This window comes from Hypanus sabinus, chromosome 24 (assembly GCF_030144855.1).
Source record: "Hypanus sabinus isolate sHypSab1 chromosome 24, sHypSab1.hap1, whole genome shotgun sequence".
NCBI lineage: Eukaryota > Metazoa > Chordata > Chondrichthyes > Myliobatiformes > Dasyatidae > Hypanus > Hypanus sabinus.
The window spans coordinates 2,758,038-2,770,182 of record NC_082729.1 but is presented as its reverse complement, the minus strand read 5'-3'; the positions used below and the strand labels follow the sequence as shown (position 1 = coordinate 2,770,182).

The following is a 12,145-nucleotide window of genomic DNA, read 5'->3' as shown; positions in this document are numbered from 1 at the left end:
AATCCAGGCATCCTTCCGAGCCCTGATTGGTCGGAAAAAAACACTCTGTTCATTGGCCGGCGCACATTCTAAAGCCCCTGTTATCCCCAGCCATAACCCAGTTGCTGCTGCTACAGAAAAACCATTACGTTAGCAGTGAAATCTTTCTCAGGGTGCTACACTCTTCCCCCACAAAGTTTAGTCATGTCCTCATGACATTGAGATAATTTGCCAACCCTTCATGCAAAGCACTAGGTGTAAAAAGCAGTGACTTAGCTCCCCAAAGCGGTGGGAGCCCACGCTGTTCCCCCAGTGGCCATCCCCTCAATGGGTCTCTTTTAAATTTTCCCAGCGGCTCACTCTCTGAGGGGTTTCCCATCGTTCACACCCCCACCTGATTTGTCCCTCTTCACCACAGTTATAATAGACAATACTGGCCACTCCCCTTCTTGCATGACGCTGGCTGCTAGCAGCCCTCCACATAGTTCGTCCCCTCAGAGGATCCACCTCCCCATCAGCTCCATCACATGGGGGGAGGGACACTCACTGATAACAAACCCAACATCTCGGTTCTTAAAAAAGACAGCGCTTGATTGGTCGGCGTTTTAACCGGACCCCACCTCCGCCGCGCTGATTGGTCGACGGGTTGGAACGCCGAGGACAGCGCAGTCGTGGGAGGTCGGAGCCGCTGCCTGATGTTTCCCTGGATTGTTACGTTGTGGGGCTGTTGGGCAGGTAATGGGGCAACGTTGTTGAGTGTGGGGGCAGTGGGATAGGGTACGTGGGGACGGGATCGGGAAATGTGTGGATATGCGATTTGGCAGCAGGAGTGTTTTGCAAACGGGGAAAAGAATTGAGAAATCCGATGTGCAAAGGGACTTGGGGAAGTCCTTGTGCTGGATTCCCTAAAGGTTAACTCTCTGGTTACCTAAGGAAGCCGAATGCAACGTTGGCATCGCTCAAAATCAGATTTAAAATCACCGGCGTATGTCGTGGCAGCAGCAATCTATGATAATGAAAAATCTAAATTTTACAGTAAGAATTGTGCGTAGCATGGAAAATGTAGTGTTCAGTGGCCAATCTGATGGATGGCTGAGGGTTAGGGATTTCCAGAAGACTAGAACATGAAAGCAGGGATGTAATGTTCAGGCTTCATAAAGCACTGGTGAAGTTTCAAAGTACCCTGCAGATGCTGTGGTCAAATCAACACGTACAAACACCTGGATCAACTCAGCAGGTCGGGCAGCATCCATTGACTGCTGAGTTCATCCAGCTTGTTTGTACTGGTGAAGCCTCACTTGGACTATTGTGAGTAGTTTTAGGCTTCTTAACTAAGAAAGGATGTGCTGGCATTGGAGAGGGTTCAGGGAGGTTCTCAAGATTGATTCAGGGATTGCAAGGGTTAACGCATGTTGTCTCTGGGCCTGGAATCATGGGGGAGGAGGTGGATTAGCTTGCCCCACGTTCCGTTTCTTACTTGGAGCAAGACCTTAGTCTTTGTTAAAATTCTGGTTAAAATAGAACAGCAGAAACCTGATTGGATGAGGACTAACCAATCAGGAGAGATGGACGATGGGGGTATAAATACCACCAGACTAGACATCGCCGATGAAAATGGCAGGGTTTGTCATTGAAACATCAGTTAAAATTGATACTTGTACCCAGCTGGAAGCCTGAGAAGAGTTTATTTGTAATATACGCTGGGAAAGCTCTAGATCCTTTTCAAATAAATAAGTCAAAAGGGAAAGGTCAATTCTGAAGGGCAGATGTTGAGGAGCTTTGACCCTGCCGTTAGTTAGAGATACAACATGAACAGGCCCTTCTGGTCCTTTGATCCGTGCTGCCCAGCATCCCCCAATTTGACTCCTAACCTAATCACAGGACAGTTTATAATGGCCATTTTGGTCTGTGGAAAGAAACTGGAGCACCCAGAGAAATTCCCCGCGTTCCAGAGGGAGAACGTACAAACTCCTCACAGCTGATGTAAGATGTCCTGCTGAAGGGTCCCGGCCCGAAACGTCGACTGCCCGCTGAGTTCCTCCAGCATCTTGTACGTGTTCCTCACAGCTGATGCCGGGATTGAACCCCAAACTCGGAAGCCCCGAGCTGTAACAGTGTCACGCTAACCGCTACACCACCGTGGCAATTGTTGGTCACCCAGCTACAGGAAAGATGCCTTTGAGCAGGAAATAATGCTGTTGAGATTCACAACGATGTTCATAAGCAAGAGAAAATCTGCAGGTGCTGGAAATCCAGAGTTACACGCACAAAATGCTGGAGGAACTCAGCAGGCCAGGCAGCATCTATGGAAAAAAAGTACAGTCGACGTTCCAGGCTGAAACCCTTTGGCAGGACTGGATACAAGGGACGTATAAGACATATATGCAATATAGGGAGGGTGGGCAGACTCTCGATCAAGGGTTCCCAACCCGGGGTCCACGGACCCGTTGCTTAATGGTATTGGGAACCCCTCCCTCAGAGATGTGAGACTAAGGGAGTGACCTTATGGAGTTTTATGAAATCATAAGGGGTGCAGATAGAACATGCAATCTTTTTCAAAAATTAGAAGGTGTAGTTTTATGGAGAGAAGGGAAAGATTTGAAGAGGACCTGAGGGGCAACTTTTTCACCCATGGAAAACTCTGCTAGAGGAAGGGGCTGAGGGAGGTACAACACGATGTTTAAATGACATTCAGACAGACAAATTCAGAGGAATGTGGGGTCAAAATCAGACCGGTGGGACCAGTGTCGATGGGGATCTTGGTTAGCATCGACGTGATGGGCTGAAGGGCCTGGTTCCAAGAGGGTGAGTCTCGAGACTGTGACTCTTCACGGCAGGAAACCAGGAGCTGGGGGAAGTCATGAGACCGGATATGGAGAAATCCTTTCCCTCGATGGCTTGTTAATCTTCACCTAGAGGGCAGTAGTGGAGCATCACTGATGAGATGAAGTCTGGGAGCATTGGGGGAGATCGTGGGATGTGAGGACCTGACTATAAACGCAGGGGATGGGATCAGACACGATCTCAGTGTGGAGATCTGGGTGCTCCCATACATACATGCATACTCTGCGTTGTGGCGCCTTATTGACTCTCCTTATCAGCGGATTCAACCAACTGCGGATTGGGAAAACCTGGAAGTTCTCTCTCCAGCCCTCATCGTTTGAGCATTGTTCGCCTCGCATCTCGTTCAGTCGCTACTTTGTTTCCGTGAAAAAATGGCTCCTAAAAAGCTACTTGTGAGCGAGAGGACGGAGTCTAAGGCTAGTAAGGGATGGCTGGCTAGCTATGTAAAATGCTACAGCCTCAAGAACTTAAAGATGACGGGAGAATCAGCATCGGCTGATGCCGAGGCAGCATCAGCGTTCCCAGAAGAGCTACGATGGTTGCGTCTGTAATGAACGTATACGGACTTTTTTCTTGTCATTATTCCCTAAACAATACAGTATAACAACTATGTACATGGCATTTACATTGTATTAGGTATTATAAGTAATCTAGAGATGATTTAAAGTATCCGGGAGGATGTGCGTGGGTTTTGTGCAAATACGCCATTTTATATAAGGGATTTGAGCATCTGTGTTTTTTGATATCCATGAGGGGTCCCAGAACCAGTCCCCCGTGGATAATGAGGGCCGACTGTACTTTACGTGGGTTTGCTGTCTTGTCCGTGCGAGCACTGGGCCCCAAGCTGCAGCATCAGGGTGGGGGGAGTATCCACGGGACTATCACTACGTGATTGTGATCTTGTGAACGCTTACTGTGTGAGCCCTTAGATAATGCGTCCTTGCACCATGACCCCAGAGTAATGCTGTCTCGTTTGGCTGTATTCTCATCAGGTTAAGTCTGAATAGAATTGAACTCTTGCCCCTCCCCCCAAGTGTGTTTAAAGGTTTTCCTGTCTTATAATTCAGTCTCGCTGAAGGCCTGTGTATGCACAATGATATCTAAAATTGGAACTCGCACTAAAATTACACAACTTGCATCTTTACACCTGCAAAGCCAGCGCATGATTTTTTTTTTAATATAACTTAGCAGACGAGTTGAGACTAGTTAACTGTATCCCTGGCAAAGAGCTTTGAAAATGAATCCATTTCGTAACAGATTGCTCCAGCTTCTTCCCGGATTGTGTTTGAAGGAGCTCCGTGTGAGGTTTATATGCTCTCCCGGTCACTCAGCTCCACTCCTTTCCCCAAGTGTGAAAGATTGGGTTAGTTGTGTAGGTGAGGGTTAGAATCCAGAGGTAGCTGGGGCAACGTATGGAGAAAGAAAACTGCCCAGGGTAGGAGTAGTGCTTTATATGATATTTGTATCATTCATGATTTGGGAAGACTTAACTATATTGTACTTATTGCTTGTGTATCCTTTTATGTTCATTTTAATTTTGTAATCCCAATAACTATGTATTAATCTTATTATGTTGATATTAATAAAAGGATTGCAAAAGAAAAGGATTCGTGCGAGAAGGTGCTCGATGATCAGCAAGAAGTGGGGCAGCAAAAGAATCAGATTATTAGAATCAGAATCACCGGCAGATGTTATGAAATTAGTTAACTTTGTGTAGCCGTACAATACGAATCTTGGTAATATAGGAAAATAGATAGTTGCCAAGCTGCACATGAAGGCCAGGAGCTGGACTTGGTCAGAGGCAATCTGAGATGCACGTTGTGAGCTTACCTCCACTGCCTCCCCCGGCTATGCCAATCTTAAGAATCTATTAACTTCTTAGTGAAGTTAAGTCATTAAAGAAGAAAAAATAAAATAAGGGTAAATTCACGTAGTGCTAAGCACAGATAGTGAACTCAAGATTCAGAAACAAAAAGACAGTTGTCTAGAAATTAACTGTAATCTTTTTTTGCTTAACTGTTTCAACAATTAATTTAATTCAGAATGAATTACGTCTGTCTGTTTTGAAGTCAAATCCCCCCCTCCCCCCCCCAGTGGGGAATCTCATTTGGATGTTTCTTGTTGAGTCTCTGTTCTGAACCCCCTCTCCCTCCAAATCAGGTGGCCATGTCTTAATGTCAGCCCACAGCTAACTTGCATTCAGAGCTTTGCAGGGGAATCGGTGTTGATAATCTTGTTGCTCTCCACCAGTGGGACAGCTGTCTGTTTGACCAAAGCCCTTCACAGCTGTAAAACATCAAACCACAAGGTCCTTGGAACAGTCTAGGAACGTTCAGTTCAATCTGGCGCTGTGCCGTTCACTGACTGCAGGCCGCGGAGCCTGTCTGCCCCGTTCAAAGTAGCAACTGTCATAAACTGCAGAGTCCAGTCCTGCTGAGTCCCTCCAGCTTCTTGTGTATGGCCTCGATGGTATGCGGTCTGCTCCTCCCACCCCACACCCTGTCAGGACTGAGGAGGACTGGGGACAGATTCTTTATGCAGTGAGACGGCAAGCAAAGCTAGTTGTTGTCTGGCTGCCGTGACTCTACAGAGAGTGTGCAGGAGTTCCTCGGCAAGAGTGAGTGAGTCACTCCAGTATGTGGTGATCACGCTTCCTGCCGCTGCCTGTAAGGAGTTTGTACGTTCTCCCTGTGACTGTGTGAGTTTCCTCCGGGTGCTCCGGTTTCCTCCCACAGTCCAAAGACATGCTGGGTTTTTTTAGGTTAGTCAGTCATTGTCCCGTGATTAGGATTAAATTGAGGTAATGCTGGGCGTCACGGCTCGAAGGCTGGAAAGGCAGCACTTTGTTTCAATAAACAAAATAAATAAATAAACTGTAAAGTTGAGTGTATTTCTAACTGAAGTATTTGTGTCTTTTTTTTGTAGTGCTGGATGCCAAGCCTTTGAGTGGCCCATCATTTGGGGAAATTTACCATGTTTCAGGTATGCTGTGTGCGCGATAAATATCATGAGGTTTGAAAAAGCCACTTTACAAGGTAGAGGAGTGTGTTCAGAGATGCTCTTCTGCAAACCGATGTTGTAACGTGTGGTTATCTGAGTTACAGTCACCTTCCTGTCAGCTTGAACCAGTCTGGCCATTCTCCTCTGACCTCTCCCAAAAGCAAGGCGTTTTCACCCACAGAACCAGTCTGGCCATTCTCCTCTGACCTCTCCCAAAAGCAAGGCGTTTTCACCCACAGAACCAGTCTGGCCATTCTCCTCTGACCTCTCCCAAAAGCAAGGCGTTTTCACCCACAGAACCAGTCTGGCCATTCTCCTCTGACCTCTCCCAAAAGCAAGGCGTTTTCACCCACAGAACCAGTCTGGCCATTCTCCTCTGACCTCTCCCAAAAGCAAGGCGTTTTCACCCACAGAACCAGTCTGACCATTCTCCTCTGACCTCTCCCAAAAGCAAGGCGTTTTCACCCACAGAACCAGTCTGGCCATTCTCCTCTGACCTCTCCCAAAAGCAAGGCGTTTTCACCCACAGAACCAGTCTGGCCATTCTCCTCTGACCTCTCCCAAAAGCAAGGCGTTTTCACCCACAGAACCAGTCTGGCCATTCTCCTCTGACCTCTCCCAAAAGCAAGGCGTTTTCACCCACAGAACCAGTCTGGCCATTCTCCTCTGACCTCTCCCAAAAGCAAGGCGTTTTCACCCACAGAACCAGTCTGGCCATTCTCCTCTGACCTCTCCCAAAAGCAAGGCGTTTTCACCCACAGAACCAGTCTGGCCATTCTCCTCTGACCTCTCCCAAAAGCAAGGCGTTTTCACCCACAGAACCAGTCTGACCATTCTCCTCTGACCTCTCCCAAAAGCAAGGCGTTTTCACCCACAGAACCAGTCTGGCCATTCTCCTCTGACCTCTCCCAAAAGCAAGGCGTTTTCACCCACAGAACCAGTCTGGCCATTCTCCTCTGACCTCTCCCAAAAGCAAGGCGTTTTCACCCACAGAACCAGTCTGGCCATTCTCCTCTGACCTCTCCCAAAAGCAAGGCGTTTTCACCCACAGAACCAGTCTGGCCATTCTCCTCTGACCTCTCCCAAAAGCAAGGCGTTTTCACCCACAGAACCAGTCTGGCCATTCTCCTCTGACCTCTCCCAAAAGCAAGGCGTTTTCACCCACAGAACCAGTCTGGCCATTCTCCTCTGACCTCTCCCAAAAGCAAGGCGTTTTCACCCACAGAACCAGTCTGACCATTCTCCTCTGACCTCTCCCAAAAGCAAGGCGTTTTCACCCACAGAACCAGTCTGGCCATTCTCCTCTGACCTCTCCCAAAAGCAAGGCGTTTTCACCCACAGAACCAGTCTGGCCATTCTCCTCTGACCTCTCCCAAAAGCAAGGCGTTTTCACCCACAGAACCAGTCTGGCCATTCTCCTCTGACCTCTCCCAAAAGCAAGGCGTTTTCACCCACAGAACCAGTCTGGCCATTCTCCTCTGACCTCTCCCAAAAGCAAGGCGTTTTCACCCACAGAACCAGTCTGGCCATTCTCCTCTGACCTCTCCCAAAAGCAAGGCGTTTTCACCCACAGAACCAGTCTGGCCATTCTCCTCTGACCTCTCCCAAAAGCAAGGCGTTTTCACCCACAGAACCAGTCTGGCCATTCTCCTCTGACCTCTCCCAAAAGCAAGGCGTTTTCACCCACAGAACCAGTCTGGCCATTCTCCTCTGACCTCTCCCAAAAGCAAGGCGTTTTCACCCACAGAACCAGTCTGACCATTCTCCTCTGACCTCTCCCAAAAGCAAGGCGTTTTCACCCACAGAACCAGTCTGGCCATTCTCCTCTGACCTCTCCCAAAAGCAAGGCGTTTTCACCCACAGAACCAGTCTGGCCATTCTCCTCTGACCTCTCCCAAAAGCAAGGCGTTTTCACCCACAGAACCAGTCTGGCCATTCTCCTCTGACCTCTCCCAAAAGCAAGGCGTTTTCACCCACAGAACCAGTCTGGCCATTCTCCTCTGACCTCTCCCAAAAGCAAGGCGTTTTCACCCACAGAACCAGTCTGGCCATTCTCCTCTGACCTCTCCCAAAAGCAAGGCGTTTTCACCCACAGAACCAGTCTGGCCATTCTCCTCTGACCTCTCCCAAAAGCAAGGCGTTTTCACCCACAGAAATGCCACTCACGATGTTTTTTGGGTCTCTTTGCACCATTCTCTGTAAAGCAGGGTGGCATGCTAGTGTAGTGGTTAACATAACACTTTACAATATTGGCGATCCAGGTTCAATTACTGCTGTTGCTTGTGACCGTGTGGGTTTCCTCCTGTTTCTTCCCACAGTCCAAAGACGTGCCGGTTGGTCGGTTAATGGATCATTGTAGTTCGGCCCGGGATAAACCCACACGATCACGGGGAGAACATACAATCTATCTCATTCCTGTTGCGTGGAATGCATCGCTGGTGGCAGCGGTGGAAACCAATACGATAGGGTCTTTTAAGAGCCTCTTGGATAGGTACACAGAGCTTAGAAAAATAGAGGGCTATGTGCTAGGGAGATTCAAGGCGGTCTCTGGAGTAGGTTACGTGGTCAGCACAACATTGTGGGCCAAAGGGCCTGTAATGGGCTGTAAATTTCTAAGTTCTGTGTTATTTATTGCTATTTATTTTGTTACGTACCCTGTAACTGGGTGTCTTACCAGCAAAGATAGAAGTATCTGTTGGAGTCTGGTACTATTATCAAAACAGTGTTTATTAGTAAAATATACAAATAAATATCAACAATGCAAATATGCAGATAATACATGTTAGCAATACTAAACCTAAAAGTGTGGGTATAATAATAATCAATAATAAACAAGCTCTATCGTTGTCTAGGGGATAATGAATTGTCACATGGAAATATAAAGTTCAGTTCAGTTCATGCAGGCTGAGGTAGTTGTTGGTCGATGTGTTGTAATTGTTGGAGAGAGAGGGAGAGAGGACAATCAAACAGTGACAGCTATTGTCCTTGCAAACCTTCCTTTATGATCTTGATCCGTTGATGTGTTGTTGTGGTCATTCAGGTATGACCCCTCTGTCCTTTAGCTAGACCGTTCTTCCGTGGTGGACTCATCACCCAGGCAACAGTGGACACACACACAAGCCCCCACCGGCCTCGCAATAAACACTGTGAGTGAAATTGACCGATCCGTTCGGTCCCTGATGCCCCACACTTTCTCGTGGGTTTCTGATGCTCACTAGTGTGTCTGAGGGGTGTCACCCCAGACCTCACCTTTATCCCCACTCACGGGGTCTCAGGTGTCAATCAGGTTTGATTGACTTAACCCATCAAACCAGCCCTCTCCGCAGCCATAAGTCTTTGGGAGTCGTAACATGGGGGATAAACATAACTCTCTCTCAGGCTGTTATCTCGCCCTTGTCTGAAGCAAATGTTCCAGTCCCAATATGTTTTCGTTCCATCTCTTTCTCTCTCATTAACAGCCTGGCAACAGTAACAGTTTGTGATTCTCTCAGGGGAGGGGACATGGACAACTCTGCACCCTTCTGCCCATCAGAGTTGTTCATCCTTCATAACAATTTATATTTGTATTTGCACAGTTTCTTGTCTTCTGCACTCTGGTTGATCTTTCATTGATCCTGTTACAGTCACTATGCTATAGATTTGCTGAGTATGCCCACAGGAAAATGAATCTCAGGGTTGTATATGGTGACATATACGTACTTTGATAATAAATTAACTTTGAACTTTTGGCCAGCGTTACTTTGAAATAGTTTTTCATTTGTCCTGATCTATTATCTCTGGGGATGACGAGCTTAATTACTGGAAACATCAGGCCAGGACCAGTTAAAAGGTTAAATATCAACATCTCCTTAAGATGTGTTGTGCAACTTTGCAGATATTTGATCACGCCACCTACTGTTCTAATTTTCCACAAAACAATAGCCTTTGGGCAACGTCGTTATGGACTGAGTTAATCTACACCAGTGGAGTGTCAACAACTCACATGTTTCGGTGGGGAGTAACCGCACACAATAGAAAATTCAGTACTTCTTTGCTAAAGATTATCCAGGCTAAGTTAGCGAGACATTTACAAATCAACATAACTGAGTGTATCTGTCAATGAACTGCAGATATTCAACGTTGACGTAAAAAACAGAAAACACCTTAAACCCTCTGCAGGTCAGGCCGTAAGTACAGGCGACAGGGCTGTTCTAATAATAGAAATTTGTCCTTCCAGCATTCCCAGATCACCAGCCAAAAACACAATTGAGATGCGGAATAAATTCACTTTCATAGAATTAATGCGGGAAAGAATCAGGATTATTATCACGGACATTTGTCATGAAAATTGTATTGCTGCAGCTGTACAGTGCAAATGTGAAAATTACCATAAACTTTGAAAAGAATTTATTAAAACTAATAAATGCAATGCAAAAAGAGAACAGAATGGACCATTCAGAAATTGATGGCAGAAGGGAAGAAGCTGTTCCTAAAGTGTTGTGTGTGTGTCTTCAGGCTCCTGTATGCCCTCCCTGATGGTAGTAATGAGAAGAGGGGTCTTCAGGCTCCTGTCCCTCCTCCCTGATGGTAGTAATGAGAAGAGGGGTCTTCAGGCTCCTGTACCTCCACCCTGATGGTAGTAATGAGAAGAGGGGTCTTCAGGCTCCTGTCCCTCCTCCCTGATGGTAGTAATGAGAAGAGGGGTCTTCAGGCTCCTGTCCCTTCTCCCTGATGGTAGTAATGAGAGGAGGGATGTACTAGGTGATTGGGGTCCTCAATGATGGACGATGCCTTATGAAGGCTGGAAGTCCCGCACCACCAGGTTCAGGAACAACCATCAGGCTCTTGAACTAGAGTGGATTACTTCACTCAGTTTCACTCACTCCAAGGCTGAACTGAATCCATAACCTATGGACTCGTATTTAAGGGCTCTGCAACTCATGATCTTGATATTTATTGATTATTTATTTGTTATTTTTTTGTATTTGCATAGTTTGTTGACTTTTGCACACTGGTGGTTGTTTCTGGCGTGAGATTTTTCATTGATTTCTCGTTGTGTTTCTTTATATTTGCTGTGAATGCCCACAGGAAAATAAATCTTGGGTTTGTATATAGTGACATATATTTGACTTGATATTAAATTGAATTTGAACTTTGATTTCTTTACGATGATTGAGAAGGAGCCACTTCTCCGAAGTGTTCAGTACTTTCCTGGCTCTGCTTCCAACCATCCGTGGCGTTGAAACGAGATCCATTTAGACCAGGAAGGTGAGGTTTGAACTGAACTAGCTGACTTGAGCTCTGTTCCTATTTAGGGCTACTGGGATTGGGAAAGAGGCTGTTTTCGAGCTGCCCTTTAAATGTTGCAATAGTCTTGTTCTGACCGCACTCATTGTAGGAAGTGTTGAGTTTTCGCTAATTCTGCCTGGATATGAGACTTGTCTTATGAAACAGAGGAGGAGGAGGGGTTTCTGTGCTGTAGTTTTTTTATGACTCTAATTAGAGAATAGCAGTATGGTAGTGTAACACCCTACAACACCAGGGACCTGCCGCTGTCTGTAATGAGTTGTACTCTCTCCATGTGACTGCATGGGTGTCCTCCGGTCTCCTCCCACTTTCCAAACACGTTTACGGTTTAGAGTTAGCAAATTGTGGGCGTGCTGTGTTGGCAGAAGTGTGGAAACGCTTGCTGGAGTCCACAGCGCGTCCTCGGACTGAGTGGGTCTCATGACACAAGCGATACATTTCACTGTCTGCTTTGATGTCTTGCCACAAAGAAGTTGATCTTTAGAAGCCAATCTTTGTGTCATGGTGCACGTAGTTTGGTAAACTACAGCACAGGTGGGCTTCTTGCTTCAGAGGGCTAACACAGGAGGGAAGGGAACTGCTCCAAGTGCAAGCCCTGGCTTTAATGTTGTGGTTTAGTCATGAACACATGATTTCTTAAGCAGTCACATGAGTTGATTTGGGGAAATGAGACTGTTTTGAATTTCATCTCGTGGTTGCGGTAATTTCAATGGAACTTGTTTCCCAAGTCTGATTTGTCAGATGCCTCAAAGTTCACTGGTAAGTCTGGTGGAGAATTATTGGTACTGGCTTATCATTGTCACATGAACCCAGATACAGTGAAGATCTTGCCTCGTAAGATCAGATCATTATATTGTGCATTGAGGAAGAACAAGGGGAAGCAATGCAGAATAAAGTGCTACAGTTACAGAGAGAGTACAGTGCAGGTCAAAGTGCAAGATCATAACGAGAGAGGCGATTATTTTCCAAAGAATACACATTATTTACCTGACTGAAGTTTATAGAACTGAGAGGCAGAGACAGACAGTATTATTTC

The 12,145-nt window shown here is 46.5% G+C and overlaps 1 protein-coding gene across 1 annotated transcript in view; it reads left to right on the top strand.

Moving 5' to 3' along the window:
- Window positions 1–606: 606 nt before the first annotated feature.
- The window catches only part of LOC132380409 (digestive cysteine proteinase 2-like), a 46,797-nt gene continuing 35,258 nt past the window's right edge, over window positions 607–12,145 (top strand). The window contains exons 1-2 of the mRNA XM_059949168.1: window positions 607–714; window positions 5,749–5,805. Of these exons, the coding sequence (XP_059805151.1) occupies window positions 675–714; window positions 5,749–5,805 (97 nt within the window). The 5' untranslated portion in view covers window positions 607–674. The remainder of the gene's footprint in view (window positions 715–5,748; window positions 5,806–12,145) is intronic.